The sequence below is a fragment of the Cnephaeus nilssonii genome (genome assembly GCF_951640355.1).
Source record: "Cnephaeus nilssonii genome assembly, chromosome: 6".
In the NCBI taxonomy this organism is placed as follows: Eukaryota; Metazoa; Chordata; class Mammalia; order Chiroptera; family Vespertilionidae; genus Cnephaeus; species Cnephaeus nilssonii.
In genome coordinates, this window is record NC_137077.1 from 37,763,267 (window position 1) to 37,783,323 (window position 20,057).

The 20,057-nt window shown below is 37.0% G+C and overlaps 1 protein-coding gene across 5 annotated transcripts in view; it reads left to right on the forward strand.

The window, feature by feature from the left end:
- Positions 1-3,074, forward strand: part of BICD1 (BICD cargo adaptor 1) — a 190,381-nt gene extending 187,307 nt beyond the window's left edge. For 3 of the 5 annotated variants that reach the window (XM_079775608.1, XM_079775603.1, XM_079775604.1), the window contains one exon: positions 2,823-3,074. In XM_079775608.1, coding sequence (XP_079631734.1) covers positions 2,823-2,943 — 121 coding nt within the window. In that variant the 3' untranslated portion in view covers positions 2,944-3,074. The remainder of the gene's footprint in view (positions 1-2,822) is intronic. The other 2 variants (XM_079775605.1, XM_079775607.1) reach the window with 1 other exon arrangement.
- The last annotated feature ends 16,983 nt before the right edge of the window (positions 3,075-20,057 follow it).

A 20,057-nucleotide genomic window follows, 5' to 3' on the forward strand; every position in this document is an offset into this window, starting at 1 on the left:
TCTGCCACATATATGCAGTGTGATTGCATTCATGCAAATTTAGAATAGTAATACTATAATACAAAATATTTATAATATCATACCATGTAGGCAATCTGAAATAATGGGAAAATTTTTTTCTAATTTTACAATTACAGTTGATATTAAATATTCTGTTCGTTTCAGGTATACAGCATAGTAGTTAGACATTTCTATAACTTATGAAATATTTCCCCCTATAAGTCTAGTACCCACCTGGCACCATACATAGTTATTACAATACTAGAGGCCCAGTGCATGATTGAATCATGGACGTGTAGGGTCCCCTACATGCTTTCACTTTCGATCACGGGGGAGCTGGGTACCTGTCCGCTGGTGCACCAGGCCTTTCAGAAGCCTCCGGAGGCTTCTGAAAGGCCTGGTGCCTGAGCGGACAGGCACCCAGCTCCCCCGCTTTTGATGGTCCGCGGCGGGGCCGTGAGCTCGCTGCCCCAGAGGCCCCTTCTGTTCCGCAGCACAGCCATGGCGCAGACGCTGAGCTCGTGCCGCCGCTGGCGACGCGAGCTCAGCGTCCCGCTGGCCCAATCAGCTACCCCGGCCACCCCGAGTCCCGCCCCCTGCGCCTCCCGCTGGCCCAATCATGGGCGTAGCAGAGTGATGGTAATTTACATATTACCATTTTATTAGGTAGGATTATTGTCTATATTCCCTGTGCTGCACTTTACATCCCTGTGACTATTTTGTAACTGCCAATTTGTACTTCTTAATCCCTTCACCTTGAAAACATTTTTTAAATGGTCATGAATGACATAATGTCGAGATTGGGCCAAGTGGGCGGTACCCCATGTGTAAGCTGTTGCTACACACTTCAGCTGGTCAGGCAGAAATGCTTGTCTTCCTTTCTCTGTTGAACTACACAGGGCCTTCAAACATGTATGCCTTGTGCCACTTGCCATTGGCTGAGTGACATGCTTGGTGCCCTGAAAAGAAACTCGTTCTAAATCGTGCGGATTTAACAGAAACTCGGTTGGGTCTGTGGGAAGGTCTGTCTGCTGCGGCGTTTCCCGGGCCATCTGACTGTCTGGAGAGGGGAGAGAGAGTCTTGCCACGAAATATTTCCCCAGTCCTCTTGAAACCAGGTCTCCCCTGTTTACCTACCACGTTTTTAAAAATAGGAAAAATCATTTTTATCACTGCTGGTCCCAACTCTACAGTAGAGCATATCTCCTGTTCAACTAAATGTGTGGCAGTTCAAAGACTTTGGGAGGTAAGAGTGACCTCAAGCAGATGGGTATTTGGCATAATTTTGATTTTGTATCAAAATTCTGATATTTTGCCCTAACCGGTTTGGCTCAGTGGATAGAGCATTGGCTTGCAGACTCAAGGGTCCCAGGTTCGATTCCGGTCAAGGTTGCAGGCACATCCCCAGTGCGGGGTGTGCAGGAGGCAGCTGATTGATGTTTCTCTCTCATGGATGTTTCTAACTCCCTCTCCCTCTCCCTTCCTCTCTGTAAAAAAATCAATAAAGTATATATTTTTTTAAAATTCTGATATTTTGAGGTATACATGAAGGGTCATTTCAGCACCAAAGATTAAAATTGTTTTAATGATCATCTTTGACTGACTTCACTGATAATAGTAGCCCAAAAGCTACGTATAAATAAGTAAATAATAATAATAGCAATGAACCTTGAATAGTTTTTTCAAACATTACTCCTGTCAGAAATGAATTATGTGGTACTGAATTTCATAATATAAGGAGAGGGGAAGCAGAGTTATGGAAAAATGCTGATCTCTTTCAATAATACAAATATCCCCACAGTGGAATTCCTTTTCCCCCGTTAGATTTCAAAAGGTCTGAACCCAGATTCGATTTGTAGTTTTACCTTAGGAAATTCAGTAATTTTGCTTCCTTGTTCTTCAGGATTATTTCTCATGGTATTGATGAGCCTGAGCATGTCTGAGTTTATTTAAACCGGAGACTCTCGGAGGTCTTGCGGAAGTCTGCATTATATACTTAGCAAATAGAAAATGCTTTAAAACTCTCTACAGTCTTATTTAAACTGCCAAGTTAAAGCAGATAGGGGGAGCCCTTGGAGCAAATTAGGAACCCAGCCGCAAATTGATGATCCTATTGCATCGGGATCTACCATAGAACTGATTTAGGATCCTCTAGTCCAGTGGTCGGCAAACTCATTCGTCAACAGAGCCAAATTTCAACAGCACAACGATTGAAATTTCTTTTGAGAGCCAAATTTTTTAAACTTCTAACGCCACTTCTTCAAAATAGACTCGCCCAGGCCGTGGTATTTTGTGGAAGAGCCACACTCAAGGGGCCAAAGAGCCGCATGTGGCTCGTGAGCCGCAGTTTGCCGACCACGGCTCTAGTCTAAAGCCTTGGTCCCAGGGTGCTTGTTAGAAATGCAGGATCTCAGGTCCCACCTGTAGAACCAGATTCTGCATTTTCCCAAGCTCCCCCCGCCCCCCGCCCGGGTGACTGGAGTATGCATTCAAGTCTGAGACAAACTGATCTATAAAAAAACCTTGCACCCAACCCAGAGACCTAGGGGAACGAGACTCTGTGCGAAAATGGAGAAAGAAGTGATCGCAAGGAAGCGTTCACATGTTTCCCTAACACGTTTTCTTTTTTTCTGGTGTGTGAGTGCTTTTGAAAAGCGGCGGTTGTCCTGGCATGCTTTCGATGTAAACCATCTCCCCCTGCGGAATTTCTGTTCATGTTTCTTTTTTCGTTTCGGTGCACGTACTGTGCCCGCCTCACCGTGCGAGTGCGCCTGGCCCCGGGCGATGCCTTTCTTGCTGACACGCTTGTCTCTCGTTTTCAGTCCTGACGTAGCTCTCCCCGACAAGCAGCCACATTCCAGCTCGCAGTGCGCCCCTCTCCACTGTCTCTCCACGCCTCCTGACCCCTCCTCTGCATCGCCCGCGGACGAGCATCTGGGGTGAACGTTTTGTAGCCACACGCAGGACACTGCCCAAGACCCAGCCGGTGTTTGCTTCTCGGTGGTTAGACGTTGTGATGGGATTAATGCCCGTCCCTCTGGAAGATGAAGGAAAGTTGGGAAGAGTAACACAGAGCCCAGACTCCCGAGCGATACAACGTATTATGGTTTCTCTAAGTCACAGATAAACTTCTGCAATGAAATGGCCACAGTTCAATGAAACAGACAAACGAACAAAACACAGGACACGTAGCTCAGCCGACTGGCTTTATGTCCATAGCATAAGAGAGACCTAAGACCATGTAAAATACATATATTGTAAAATCATCTTTCCTCAAACGTCACATTCGGCTGTAGAAGTTGATTCCACTGTTTGTTTGTTTTTTCACCATTGGTATTTATTTGGTACTCTTATTTGCCACGTGGTTTATGTCTATAAAAATCATTTCTCTGAGAGGCGAACTTAATTCATTTATTTTTAAAGAAGTATCATTGCTCCATTAAGTATGAGTTGCAATATAGTTTGAAATCTGGCATTGGCCAGACTGTGGACATTTTTCTTGCACAAAATGATAAATGAGGTGCATCGGAATGTTAACAGTAACTGTATTTTGCTGCTACACTGATATTGTTTATGCACTTACTTTCTAATCAGCTCATTAACTGCTGGATTTCTTTTATTTAACTAAAAGTCTTCACTGGACATTGAGTAAATCTAAGAAAGAGACTATGTTATGATTCATTGACTTATTCAACTTTTGACGGCATCTTTAATTTTTTAAAATTGCAGACGAGTAGATGCCCTGGTGCTGCTCCTTTGTGTGTGTATATGTGTGTGTGATCACGTTAAAGAAGGCTGAAAAACACGAGGGGGGAAATGGTGTGTTTATTTAATGACCAGAGTTGTGTTTTTTTTTTTTTTTTTACTTCTCCCAAATTCAGGGCCCTCCTATGAGTCTTTCCTGCTAAAAGGTATCAAGTACAAATGGGGAAAATAGATACATAGATAGATGTAAGTTCGCCTTCAATTAATGAATTTACCCAGAAAGTGTTCAAATAGTGATTAAAATTGTTATGTGTTGTTGTTGTTAGCTTTTTCATAATGAATCTTCCTTGCCAAAAAAAAAAAAAAATAGATAATAAACCTTAGCTCATTGTCTACTTTTGACAAACACTCAGGTGCCTACAATCATATTACACATATTGAGATCATACATGTTCCTAGTTCACTTACAAATTCTGCTGGGTAACTTATGACTTGGTTTAAGGCAGTAGATTTTCATGGCAAGATTTCGTTTGCACATAACCTGACCCACAAGGAAAACAGCGAACTGGGCTGAAAGGTCTAACCCTCTTGGGCTCCTTAACTACCAAGTGCTGCCCACACAATTGCTCCTAGCCCTGATTCCTTGTCTAGTCAGGTAGCCTTAACTTATTTAAAATCATAACGGTTTGACCTGTTCATGTAACGATGTCTGTAACTTCTCTTTAAAACAAACACAATCCTCACTGTTAACATAGAAGTCGGTTAACAATACAGGGCTCTAATAATGAAGATCTCGTCAGAGCCACTGGGCCTGTTGAGTGGAAGTGGGTGGAACATGAATGGAATGGTCCATGGAGGACGGCGGCCAATCGGTAAGTCACAAAGCACAGTGCAGGAGCTTTCCTCAGTCACGCACCTGTGAAGTTGTGGTCACTATTACCAAAGCAAGCAGGAGGTTTGTAGTTTCTTACATGAGTGCTGTTTTCAACATTGTCACTTATTATGCAACTTGAAGTAGTTAGAGATCTTCACCATACATAGAGATTCAGGTTGCAGAAACTGAAAAAGGAACAAATCTTCATAAAGTCTCGATCGCGGCAGCCTAGCCTTCTGTGGTTTTTTTTTTTCTCACCTGCAATGGCCTTGCTGTTCCTTAACACTTTCTTCATTTTATTGGTGTTGTATCTGCCCTGTACCAGTATTAGTGAGACAGTGTGGATTGATTGTACGAGAGTTCAATTAAAGGTAGTTACTCCTCACCATTGCTTTTTCTTTCTTTCTTTTTGTTATTTCTTTTTCAAGTATTATGTGTGTGGACCTGAGAAGTGGTTTAGCTGCAAAGTTGACTTTTAATAAAAACTGTTTGTGCCTGAGGGAAAATACGCCATTTTAAAAGTACCTCAGAACATCTTTCTATGTTGCCTCATCAGGTTTGTTGCTGGTGCAGGGAATTTCAGCCGTAAGCATTGTCTCTGTATAACTGTAGAGCAGTCATCCCTCTGACAGATCTGACAGTAGTGCATCGTTGCTCTCTTTCTCTGTATTTATGCCCCAGTGAAAGGCCGGGTCACAGACAACACTTTTATTTCTTCCAATAGAAATTTTATCAAGTCTATATTAATTTTTTTTAGTTCCTTTTTACTAACAGAATGGGAAATGTTTATTTTGAAACATCAATTCTATAAAAATGTTCATTTTAGCAAAACTTTGCCAAGAAGGTATAGAAACTCGGAAACAAATTTTCGGCACAAAATTAGGTCATAGTCCCTAAGCAGTCAGAGAGAATTCCATGTATTTACACTGTGGCATAACTTAGCATAGTTTGAACTCAGCCCCATCTATATTTATTTATAGGCATTTAAAATGAATAAATATGTGTAGCACTGATAAAAATCAGTATACCTGTAATGATAAATGGAAATTGAAGAATTAGTGGGGGGAAAAAAAACAACACCTCAGTAAAACCACTTGAAGAAAGATGTGGGGGGGAAAAGACTACAGAAATAAAAAAAATACTGGCTAATTATTTCAAACACGGTGGGCAAAGATGAAAGGTAACCAGCAAGTGTGGTTAGCAGAGTAACCAGGTAATTTTTAAAAAGTAAGCACAATTACCATACTGAAGAGGACAGTATGTAGAAATGCTTTCTACGGAGGATTGTTCTTAGGTAAATGATAACATAAAAAGGAGCAATGTCTTGTCTTTGGCCTGAGGGCCCAGGAGCATACAGGACCCTCGGATTAATCTTCCCAATCATATCCCTTCTATCCAATTCTGTTTAAATAAGAGGAATTTGGATAACTTTGAGAAATCAAAGTTATTAAATAATTAAGAAAAGACCTATTCAGAAGGATTAAACTTTAGCCTAAGAAAGAAGAGGTAGACTATTGATCTGCAAGAAAATGTAACCAATGATAGATATCAGCTATCGACATTGTTATTAAGACTAGAATAAGAAAAACAAAGTCTTCAGTGTGAGGGATTTATATTAACTCTAGGAAAGAGATTCTTAACAGTGGGAAATTAATAATCAATATTGATGATTTGTTTTTACAAAATTAAATATTTATTGTCCAGTAAGGATTAACTTACGTGGCAAAGATACCTTATGATGATATATTAAAATTCTTGGATTTCATAATCCTATTAGTCTTTCATTTTAGATTTAGAAATAAAGTATTCTGGTTAGCCATAAAATATTTTATTCCTTGAAAGTAGGATAGCAATCTTGAGTTTTCCAAAATATTTGGTAAAAAATAAAACAAGATAGTTGGTATTTTTTCTTGCAGCTATATTTCATATCTTTAAAGTTATCCAGAATGTAGTAATTTTACTATAAAAAGCCTCAATTGTCAGTCTAAAAAAAACAAACATCCTCAGGAATACTTCGGAAATAGAAGGTTTGCATTCCCTTAGGGGGGTAAATGCCTCTCAAACATTATCTTTCCTTAAAAGAATCTTCAATCTACAACATGTGCTTTTCCCAGGCTTTGGAAAATATCCATGTACAGATAGTCCTTCTGTCTCAAACAAGCATAAAATGTTGATCAAATAAAACATAAATGTGGACATTTCCTGATATTCTGCATTAAATAAAATTCTCTGCAGTCTCAAATGGTAATTACAAAATGTAAAAATGAAAAATGAAATCTATTTTCTACTGTGATAAGAATGGCAAGTTTAATGTATAATTGTTCTGTTCAATCAGCCAAAAGACATAATCTGTCTCTCAGAAAGGCACATCAGAGGAAACATGGATTTTCAGGAAGCAACTGTGCTGGTTCAACCAAGGTTACCACAAATGCACTGATGTTGTAGATATAAAGCAGGACTAGGTTCAAAAGGAACTCATTTTAAATTTTGCCCTATAACTTATTTATGAACCAGAGTGTTTTTTAAATAGTCCTTGTATTTAAGATCGCAAAATATGTTTCCAAATAACGGGAACATAATTCTTCAAAAAGCTGTTGAACTGGTGTAGTGATAGGTAGTCTAGTGAGTGCTGATATTGACATAATTTTGACCTTAAAATCAATTTCTGTGGACATACAAGACCAATCTAGCTCCTGAATGAACTTTTCCATTGTCTGTAATCATGACCCCAGATGAGTTGTGTTTGAAATTGAATTCAGTTTATTTTAAATACCAGGTTAACTGCCGTTGTTCCTGATGTATTTCATTTGATTCCATTATTTAACATCTGAAAGGTTTTGTCTAGACATCTCTTCTATTGTTTCTACTCAAAGTATAACTGAAAAAAGATATTTAGTATTAAAATAGGTTCCTCAATCAAGAATTTTCCAGAAATAATCTACTTTCGAAGAAGAGCAGCAATTAACTGCCTTTAGTGTAAGGGTATGAGGGCATAAAAGTATGCCGTGTAAAATGTTTGCATGAGATATTTCGCATCATGTAAGCTTTCCCATATTCATAATATGAACAGTATAGAAGTCTTATTTCTTGTGATTTCTCCATTGGGAATGTAAGGAGATTGTTACCTATATCTGGTCTCCTTTCCATATTGAAATGCATGGCTCTAATCAGTATATTTTTATTCCTTTCCCTGGAGTTATTTAAATTTTGTACTCTTTAAACTGAAACCTGGATAAACTGCTGAGCCAGGTTATTTCTGCGATTCGAGTTTACTTGCTGTGTAACATTGGTTGAGAGCACATTCTGTTTTAACTTTTTTTTTTCTTTCAGAATTAGTCTCTGATCAATATGGTTCTCTATTGAAAACACTGAGAAGAAAATCTGTGTTCTAGTGTGACTTTTTCTTTTTTCAAAGTCTTTTTAAAACAAAGACCAGAGAACTATAGAGAGAAATGCCATCATTTTGTTGATAAATCATTAGTTGATAATAATGGAGATAGAGAATGAATCATTTTGTTGTTTGGGTTCATAGTATGATTGTGCACCAAAACTTAGAGAAACTAAATGACTTTAACATTATTGCCACGGCATTTTTAAACTGGATGGTTTGACTGTTAGAGTCAATTAAACAATTCTTTGGAAACCTTTTATGACATTTTTATAATCTACTCAGTGTTTTTATTTGCATGATTATGTATATGGGATGAACCGTACATGATTCTGATACTGTGTTTCTTTCCAGCATTAACATTTGTGTAATGTGTGGCCAACCCTGATTTGTACACAGTATGATTACTGTTGTAATTATTCTGCTATTTCCACCTTTAACTGCAATTTTGTTATTATGCCTTTTGGGGATAAATGATGTGAAGCATTTCCACATAATGAGAATATCATATAAAAACATGACTAAAAGCTAACCTAAGGAATTATTTTTAATAATTATTGCTAATTATTTTAAAAAATCCAAATTTCAAAGGAAACTTGTTCTCAAATATATGCATTTATTTTAAATTCAAAAAATTCCTTATTAATTTATCATTGCTTGTCTTTTTTCATTTTTTTTAAACATTGTAGACAATCCTAAGTGAATGCCTCATGGGAGAATCCATATATGTGCTTGCATTTCTGTAATCTGATCATGCACTCAAATGGTTGGAAAAGATACTCCAGTGCTAAGAAAATAAATGAAGCCAATTTATTAATTCTTATATCTTGGTTTATGTTACCAACTGAATATGGTGTAATGCATAACTCTTCCCAGTAAATAAACTGGTTATCTTTTGTTCATTTCATCTATGTTACCTTTTTATCAGTTTGAGCAACTTCTCTTTGATTTGTACCTGCAAAAAAAACTTATGAATTTCTACATGATTTATATATTTATTCAAACTGAGCACTTATTTGAACCAAAAACTGAATGCTTTGCTTTGATATGTCTGCACATTCCTTATTAAGAAACGTGTATCACCTTTGCCCATTTTCTCCATCTCTCATCTCTCCTCCTTGTAATCTTTGCTAAAAGGTTATTTCGGCAAGAGGCTACACTTAGGTGAATTAAATCAGGAGTGTACCAGCATGAAAGAAATACCTGTTCTGAAAAAGGGAAACATTTTAATGAAAGAAACATGATTTTAATGAAAGAAGAATGAAGATTGTATGCTTTATTTGGGGAGACAATTCTTCTTTGTTCTCTTTTACATGAAGGAACTGCAGAGTCCCAAAACTTTGAGAATAGTTCATTTACTAGCTCCTTCTTTGAAGAACAAATATGTGTTGTAGCAAATCAGCTGCTGTTGAGAGTCCTGTTCTTTGACTTGATTTTTTCGGGGGAGACAGGAGAGGTGGGGAAGCAGACAGAATTGGATTTCTGTGAGGTTCTAATAAATTGAAACCTCTAATGCAATCCTCATTATAATCCACCATGGGCACTGCAACAGTCCCAGCTAAAGTTGACAACTTGCCTGTTGTATAAAATACTAGAAATAATAGCATAAACTTTCCTAAAAATATCTCCTTTTTTTTCTCTTCTGAAAGGTACTGTTTTTCTTTGAGGTTGGATCTATAAGTCTATGGGACCCTTGATCTTCTCTTATGCAATAAAACTGATAGTGTGTTACATTCAAAAGCTAAAACAACTGGATCAGCCTCCAGGAGTGTCAAGAAAATCTCGTCTGACCCCTACATTTTGCAGGAGACTTGGGTAGCACTATATTGTTGTGAGGGCCATGTGGCGGGTTTCTGCAACCCCACTGTGGGTAAGAAAAGAGGCCAAAGTTGATGGGAACTTGTGGAAGGAATTTCCTTCGTTTTTGGTTGTACACGCATTGACTAGCACATTGTAGGAACTCAATAAAGTGGGTTCTTTGCCATCTAGCTTTTCTTTTTTTTTTTTTTAAATATATTTTATTGATTTTTTACAGAGAGGAAGAGAGAGGGATAGAGAGCTAGAAACATCGATGAGAGAGAGACATCGATCAGCTGCCTCCTGCACCACCCCCACTGGGGACGTGCCCGCAACCAAGGTACATGCCCTTGACCGGAATCGAACCTGGGACCTTTCAGTCTGCAGGCCGACGCTTTATCCACTGAGCCAAACCGGTTTCGGCCTAGCTTTTCTTATAACACATCTGGAATTGAGTTTATAGAACCTAATGTCACCTACAATGACATCAGCAGGTACTAAATACCAACTAATTGGAGGAAATGGTCATTACATTAAGTGAATGATTATTCCTATGATTCTCTCTTAGTCAATCTAAAAACTAGATCTCTAACATTGTATTTGAAATTATCCAACAGAGTTCCTTCTTAAACATTTTATGAATCAACTATGACTTGAAAATGTTAAGAAGAAACTGAGAATAATTTATCTACAACATAACTGTCAAGGAAGATAAATCTCACTGGCAAAAATATTGCCAGTGTCAAAAGTAAACACAATTTATAAAATAATTTAAATGTAGAAAGCAATGCAAAGATGAATCATAACTCTGATGACGTCCTGTAAATAGTAAAAAATGTTGCAGCTGTCTACATAATTTGTGAGACTCATTGAAAATGAAAATATGGATCTCCTTGTTCAAAAATTATTAAAAATTTCAAGACAGTGGCAGTAAACTGAGCAGGGGGTCCTAAGCACAAGCCCTGTGTGACCAGACAGGTCTGCACGCCCATGAAGCCAGCCTTGCCCCAGACTGTGCTGAAATAATGATTCAGTACCTCCCTCAACAATGAACTTAGCTATCCAGGATCTGGCTTGATTTTTAATAATGGATTTCCCGGTTTCTGTGCTTAGAAGAAAAAATAATGTGCTTATGTTCTTGGAAAAAAATTAATGCTATTACTTCAAAGACTTCATAAAGTTGAATCTTGCAGTACTTCCATATTCCAATGCAGCATTTCAAATGAAAATTTCTAAAACCTCACATATGTATTAAGTTGTACAGAGATTATAAAAATCATTAAAACTTCAAAATATGAGCAGTAAACATTTTAATTAGTGTATATTAAACTAAAATAAACCTAATGTAAGAACCCTACTGATACCTTCAGAAGTTGACTTCCTTTGACATTTTATTTTTATTTTTTTGTTTAAATTTCTTTTTTTTTAAATATATTTTATTGATTTTTTTACAGAGAGGAAGAGAGAGGGATAGAGAGTCAGAAACATCAATGAGAGAGAAACATCGATCAGCTGCCTCCTGCACACCCTCTACTGGGGATGTGCCCGCAACCAAGGTACATGCCCTTGACCGGAATCGAACCTGGGACCCTTGAGTCCTCAGGCCGATGCTCTATCCACTGAGCCAAACCGGTTTCGGCCTTGTTTAAATTTCTTTATTGATTAAAGTATCACATATTTGTCCTCATCCCCCCATTCCCATCCCACCCCCCTCCCCACAAAGGCCCCCACCCCCCTGTTGTCCTTAACCACTGGTTAGGCTCATATGCATGCACACAAGTCCTTTGGTTGATCTCTCCCCTTTACCCCCACCCTCCCCTACCCTCCCTCTGAGGCCCGACAGTCTGATCCATGCCTCCTTGTTTCTGGGTCTGTTCTTGTTCATCAGTCTATTCCTTTGACATTTTAAATTATTAATAATGTCCATCAAATGTCACAGGATGATTTACCTCATTTAAAAGAGCTATTAGTCCAAGATTAATGTCAGTCATATAAACTTCTTTCCCAAATAAATTAAAGGAGAAACAAGTTCTTCACCACATTGAAATCCATTGACACTGAAAATATCAGCTCTCATTATAGGAAGCTACCCTATATGTAAGAAAGGGAAAAAATAAGAACATACTTTTTTCTTGTCTTCCATAAGGTAACTGTGGAAACCTATAGAAATAGTTACCTGTAAAAGAGCAAAGCGTTGATGGGAGAGAATGGGGGATGGGAGGGAAGAGGGGAGTCAGATTCCTCAGTAGGTGATTATCTTTTTATAGTTTCTATTTCAGCCATGGAAATACAGTATCTATTCAAAAATAAGACTATAAAGAAATATGGGCTCTCAAATATTTCATAGTGAAGTCAGAAGTAAAAATTAGCATGAATTCTAAAGAAATAACTGTTCTAAAGCAGGCTGTCAGCAGAAGTGTTTTTTATAAAGCATGGGATTTTGTGCAAATTTTAGCCCTGGCACTTACCAGCTCTGAGATGCTGGAAAGGCACTTAACCTCTCCAACCCTCAACTGTCTCATTTTTAAAATGAGGTAAAAATGCCTAACTGACAAGGTTATTGCAAAGATGAAGTGAAATACATATGTAAGATCTTTCAAACATATGTTTAAAGCTATTTTTCAAACAGTGTTTAGCCTTTGGTAGCCAATAGTATTTCCAATAACACAGTAGCTGCCACTATTAAAATCCTGTATGATGAAATTCATTCATTCACTTATACATGCATTAATTCAGAAATATTTATTGAGAACCTATTTTGTGCCAGGTATTGCGGCAGATTAAGGTGTGTTAGAAAACAACACAAAGATAGTTTCATGACTTTTTGAAGTTTGTATCATATGTAGCAATGAGGGAAAATATAAAAAATAGTAAAACATAAATATGTAAAAAGCAAAATATATTAGATAGTGAAACTTTTGTGGAAAAAGAAAAAAGTAGAAGGGGGAAAAGAGATTGTGATGGGAGAAAGTGAAACATTGCATTATTAAATGAGGTGGTCAGGTTGGATCTTATTTGAAAGAAAAAGATAAAAATTATCCTGCTCACATCATGACTGCTTCAGTTTTTAAAATTATTAAATTATATATCTTATTCAAATTTTTAGAAGTTATTATCCATTTAAAAATATCAAACAGCAATTCACATTAAGCAATAGCCTTTTTAAAAACTAGTCTTTTAAAATGTTCTAATAATTTGAAGTAACAATTTCAAAATATGCATATATTTTATTTCCTGTCGATGTTGCTTTAAAAATTCCAATATTTATTTTAGAATTAGATATGCTTTCTTGGAGGTTTAGGGCATGGGCATGCCCATTTATACTTCTCTAATAAAAATTTTAGTCAAATAATTTTATTTAACAATCTTATTTATAACTGTCAATTCTAATGAACTGGAATTGTATAAATAATTTAAAAAATAAATCATAATGTTTTTCAATACAGAGTGGGGCAAAAGTAGGCTTACAGTTTGTATGGAAAATAATACAATAATTAATAAATAATAATACACAAATAAACTGTTTCATGTACTTGCAACTATAAACCTACTTTTGCCTACCCTGTACATTTCAGAAGCTAAGCTATGTTTTCTTCTAGTCCTTAATTCCAACTCTCCTCTTTCAATGATTCTTTCATCCAACTTTTCTAAACATTAGAGCTGTCTTTTAAAATATATGCTCACAAACTTTCTTCTTAATACAAAGGTAAGTTTTGCAAAGTTTTGCATTAACTTGCTGCTGAGTGTAACCATTTTTCTTAAGATGTGTATAGATTCAGACTTCAAGCTTGGCTATTTCAGTAGGATTGGCAGAAAGTAATATATATTTAAAATTGCTTTTAAAAATATTTTCATGAATAATTGCCCTAATCCTGGGTAACAATCTATTGGAAAATAACAATCTATTGGAAAGTAACAATCTATTGTTACTAAATATATGCAATGTGAAAAGGGCCTCATCAACTTACATGCCTAGGTAAGTATGTATACTTAATATCAAACAAAGATGAAAACAAAATTGAACTGATGAAAATATTGCCTATTACAAATCTATCTTCTGTGAGAATTTTTTTAACGTCACTTCTTTCTAGCAAACGCAAAAATAAAAGCTGGCTTGAATTCAGGTACAGTTATAATGTGATTTTAATTACACACATCAAACAGGTCAGAGATTGTCCTTTAAAAGTGTGCTTTATCTGGAAAATGGCTGTTCTTGGGACTGGACCATGGTAGCCTACCATTACCTGTAATATCCTTTGATTTCCACGTCATGATTGGTGGGAAAAACAAGATTTTCCCAAAATACTTCTTAGAAACACATTCTTATTGGATGTTAAATATTTTCAAAGTTCACGTTTGAATATATGGTGCACATTACTGTACAGTTTCTGTACATTTTAAAGGATATATGTGTGACATTTAAGGATTTTTTTGTTTAGTATATTTCATTAGAACTCTGTTTTGTGGGTTTTTAAAAACTTTTTTTTTAGAACTTTGAGAGTGAGATCAAATCAGGGAAATGGAATAAGTAAATGGGTTCCAATAATTTCAATAGGTAGGTATCAATCTATTCTTACATTCTCCTGGTAATAACTTTGCATATGACTATTAAACCTGCAGTGTTTTTCTATAAACTAACCACTACTGAAAACTCTTGTGGCAGTTTGTAGATGAACATTTATTGACCACATACTAAATGCATCAGTGGAATCTCAAAAATTCCTTTAAGATCAACCAATTGAGCAAGATTAAACCAACTACCAAACATGAAAAACTGGAAAAGACGTGGAAGTAATGGTGCTTGCAGCTCTATACTAAACAATATTGATGCTTCTAGAACAGTCTGGTTATTTAGGATATATGAATACAATATAATATAGTTATAATATGTAACAGCATACATCTGATAAAAATCTGAAAATAAGCACAGAGAGCCTCTGACTGTGTCTATTAAACCGTCTAAGGTATTGAGCATATTATTTAACAACTGATTTTGTCCTTAAATATCTTCTAGATCAGCAAAGACACAGATAATAATTGGCCGGGTCAGCGAAGATCACACCAATGAGGCTAAGAGGCAGTGTCAGCCTTTTAAGTTCAAGATTCAAGCCCAGTTTTGCTCCTTATACTTGTTCCCGGCAGAGCTTCTCTGTCCTTGGACAGGAGTTACATCTCTCCTTCACAGCCTGGGAGAGACCTGCTCAGTTCAGGATAAAAACATTCATTTCACCTAGAATTAATCAGATTATTTTCCTGCAGATTGGCCACAGATGAGGTTCTGCCCACACCATTCATTTATTTCCCCAACTGTTTTTCTTTTTCTAGTAATAAAAGTAATACATGTTTATTGTAGAAAATTTAGAAGGTGTGAAAAATTAAAAAGAAAATTATATTAACTATAATCTTATCTTTCAATGAAAACTCCTGGTAACATTTTGGTGTCTTTCCTTGAATCATACTGAATATACAATTTTGAATCCTGTTTTTTCCTCTAAACATTTTAGGATGAATATTTTTCTAGGTTATTAAAAGTTATCAATGACATTATTTTTAAGGCTGGCAAAATATTCTTTGGCATGGATGAATTATACTTCTTAAAAAAGAAAAGACTCTTATTGATATGTAAATTGCTTCCACACCTTTACTCTCACAGATAAAGATGCTATTAAAATTTTTATACAAAGCCTGGATGGTGTGGCTCAATGGTTGATCGTCAACCCATGAACCAATAGGTCACAGGTTCCATTCCCCATCAGGGCACATGCCTGGGTTGCGGGCTTGATCCTCAGAAGGGAGCTTACAGGAGGCAGCCAATTGATGTTTCTCTCTCATCGATGTTTTCATGGCTCTCTCCCTCTCCCATCCTCTCTCCCTAAAATCAATAAAAACATATTATATAAAAAAACACTTCATAATAATTTTATACAGAAATTGTCATCTAAATTTCTGACTATTTACTTAGGATCCATTCCTTCAGGAGGAATACTGTTCACTGTCATGAAGAGTTTTTCCTGTCATGCATTTGTCTTCAGCTAGTTTCATTGAGTATTTTACTTTGTGAAAGCTACTATAAAAGATGCTACAGAGCATACAAATAGGAATTAGACTGCCATCAGGAACTTGTAGTCTTGAAAGAAAATACGTAAATACAGAATATGGTACAAAGTGACACATCCACTGAGTTTTAGGTTTGCATTTTGGATAATAAAAAATAAGGAGTCTGGCCCTAGCTGGTTTGGCTCAGTGGATAGAGCATCAGCCTGCGGACTGAAGGGCCCCAGGTTTGATTCTGGTCAAGGGCACATGCCTGGGTTGTGGGCTTGATCCCCATTAGGGGACCTGCAGGAGGCAACCAATCAATGATTCTCTCTCATCATTGATGTTTCTATCTCTCTTTCCCTCTCCCTTCCTCTCTGAAATCAATAAAGATATATTTAAAAAAATAAGGAGTCTGTTTTCTTATAATCAGTTGAATTTGTTAGCATGAAAATGTTTATTCCGTGATTTTAAGAGTATTTCTGATTGCCAATATTCTCATGAAAATGCTAATCACATATTTGTGTCTACTTTGGAGAAAAACTCTATTTGAGGTATTGCATAAATAACATCATTGACTTCAGTTTATACTTTTCTCTTTTTCATGAATAATTTCAGGGCTGTTTTGAATATGCTTATTTTGTATTCTAATGATGCAGAGTTATGTAGACTACTGCAAATGCCTATAGATGTGTGGGTTTGTAATAAAGCAATTGTGTCATTGGAGAAAGAGGTAAATTTACAATTATAGATTGGCTACAGTCTTATAGCTTCAGTGTGTCACCTTCTGTTGACATTGTTATGGAATGCACAAAGGCATAATATGTCAGAGCTTAAATTACAGTTTTTGATAATAGTTTAATAATTTTTCAAAATCAAACAAAACTTTTATATAAGATTCTTATTTTCATTTATATTAGGGGTCAACAAACTTTCTCTGTTAAGGGCCAGTTTCAGATTTGTTGTCAATCTGGTCTCTATCTCAACTACTCAATACTGATGTTGTGTGAAAGCAGCCATAAACTGCTGGCTGGGTTCAATAAAATTTTATTTATGGACATAGAAATTTGTATTTTACATAATTTTCATGTATCACAAAATATTCTTTTTTTTTTTATTCCTCCTCCCTCCAAACAGTTAACATATTAAAAACCATCCATCAGGCTCTAGCCGGTTTGACTCTATGGATAGAGCATTGGCCTACAGGCTGAAGGGTTCCTGGTTGGTTCCGGTCAAGGGCACATGTCCAGGTAGCAGGCTCGATCCCCAGTGAGGGGCGTGCAACAGGCAGCTGATCAATGATTCTCTATCCTCATTGATGTTTCTATCTCTCTCTCCCTCTCCCTTCCTCTCTGAAATCAATAAAAATATTTTTTAAAAATGAAATAAATAAATAAATAAATAAATAAATAAATACCATCCATAAGTTCGTGGGTCATACAAAAATAGCAGGGAATTGGCTGGATTTGGCCCACAGGTCACAACTTGCTGACCCCTCATCTAGATTATCTCATTTGAAAACAACAAAGGAATATGTGTAATTCCTAAACTAAAACAGTGCTAAGCAGTAATAATAAAACATTAAACACATAGCTTTATAATTGCACAAGAAATTTCCTAAAATTTGGATAAACTATTTTTCTTGTATCAGTACGCTTTTGGCTAAACAATAACAAAAATGTCTGGCTAACAGTGGCTTCACAATAAGGACAGTTTATTTTGCCACTTATCCAGGATTTAAGAGGTGGGAAGTTTCTGGGGTTTTTCAGTACCGTGTTGAACTCAGCAATAGCCTGGGCTCTTTCATCATTCTGTTCTGCCGCCCTCAGTAGATCCATGACATCTCCCCCCATGGTCATAAGATGGCTGCAGCAGCTCAGGACTTACATCTGCATCCTTACAGAACCACATAGAAAAGCAGGAGTAGGGAGAGGGTGGATAGACCATGGGCTCCTTTTATTTATTTATTTGGTTTCATTTTTAAATTAAATTTATTAGGGTGACATTGGTTAATACAATTTTATAGGTTTCAGGTGTATAATTCTATAATGCATCCTCTGTATATTTTATTGTGTGTTCACCACTGCAAGTTTCCTTCCATTTATCCCCCCTTTACCTTCTTCTTCTACTTCCCCCTACTCCCCTTTTCCTTGGTAATCCGAGAATCACCATGCTATTGTCTATGAGCTGTTTTTTGTTTTTGTTTTTTTGTTTAATTCCTTCACCTTTCTCACCTAGCCCCCCTCAAGCACCCTCCCCTCTGACAGTTGTCAGTCTGATCTCTCTATCTATGAGTCTATTTCCACGTTATTTGTTAATTTTGTTCATTAGATTCCACATATAAGTGAAAGCATATGGTACTTGTCTTTCTCTGACTGGCTTACTTCACTTAGCAAAATACTCTCTCGGTCCATCCATGCTGTTGCAAGGTAAGATTTCCTTCTCTTCTTTTTTATGGCCGAGTAATATTCCATTGTGTAAGTGTATCATGGCTCTTTTATCCACTCATCTACAGATGGACACTGGTCTGCTTCCAAATCTTGGCTAGTGTAAATAACACTGCAATGAACCCAGAGGTGCTTATATTCTTTTGAGTCAGTGCCTCAGGTTTCCTTGGATATATTCCCAGAAGTGGAATCGCTGAGTCATAAGGCAGTTCCATTTTTAATTCTTTTAGGTAACTCCATACTGTCTGTGACAGTGGATGCACCAGTCTGCATCCCCACCAACAGTGCAAGAGGGTTCCCTTTCCCCCACATCCTTGCCAACACTTGTTGTTTGTTTATTTATTGATAGCCATTCTGACAGATGTGAGGTAATATCTCATTGTGGTTATAATTTGTATTTTTCTGATGATTAGTGAAGTTGAGCATTGTTTCATATGTCAATTGGCCATCTTTATGTCCTTTTGAGAGAAATGTCTATTCAGATCTTTTGCCCACTTCTTAATTGAATTGTTTATTTTGTTGTTGAGTTTTATAAGTTCCTTATACATTTTGAATATTAAGAACTTATTAGATGTATTATTGGCAAGTATGTTCTTCCATTCAGTTCCTGTTAAAATAACTGTATCCTCTTCTTCAATGAGATCTTCATGAAATTATCTGTATGTGAGCCCCCTAATGCTGCTATATAAAGTCAGCATCATTTATGCCTTTTAGTGACCTTTTTTCTTTAATGATATTTATATGAAATCCTATCTAGTGAAAGCATTAAAGTAAATAATTAACATTTATAATTCATTTACTGAGGAACTAACAATTTTTATTAATTATTAATAACAATTAATAACAATCATTATTAATTATTAACAATAATAAGGATTTATTATTAAAGTGAAAGAAATTTTTCACCTTTCTCCAGTGTGATTGAAATAAGAGTGAATCTGCTGTAAAGTACTGACTTCTATTAAATTCTAGTGTGGGAAGTGATGTTCTACTAGTAGTTGAAGCAACTTACTAGTTCATTGTTTTTATCCTGAGTATTCTTTTTTGGTTTTATTTTGTTTATTAGGAAATAGATCAGTCTGAGACAGGCTATGTTGATAAAATTAAATAGAATGTTTGTTTAAAACATTTAATTAGAATTAAAACACATCAGTATACATATAATTTTTCCTACATTGGAAAATATAAAAATAAAGTTTAAGGAACATGAATCAGTCCATAGTCTTCTGTTACTGTGTTAATTCCTAGGAGAGGAGTGATTCCGGGCTGCCTGCTCCTGTGTGTATAGTGGATCTCCCATGGTCCAGGGCTCCAGGTTCCTCCACCCGGCCCTGTGCACTCCAGCTGGCCCTTGGCCAAGAGTCGTTTCCTGGCAAGACAAGGGTGCAGAAACCAGGTCTGAAGGTGGTACACATCAACTCTGCTCATGGTGGCTTCCGCATCTTGGTTTCCTAATCTAAAACACTTAACTCGCTGGTTAGCTCTACGACATAAATACGATTATTATTCAGGGCTCAGTTCAGCAGTTGGGACACACGGCAGACCCTTGTCATGTGGGTCTGTGAGGACAGGAAGCCATTGGGCAGAGTCCGAAGAAGCTGTAAACATCTCCCCTCTCCAAACCCCGGCGCGCCGGTGAGCGCCGCGGCCCTCGGGAGCGCCCAGGTGTGCGGCCGCAGGTGCGCGCCTCGCGGTTGCTCTCGGCCAATGGGCGAGCGCGGGGCGGCGGGCGGGGCGGAGCCTCCAGTGGCGCCCGGGCTCTAGACCGCGCCCAGGGCGCTCCACTAGGCACCGCGCGTCCCTGGCAGCT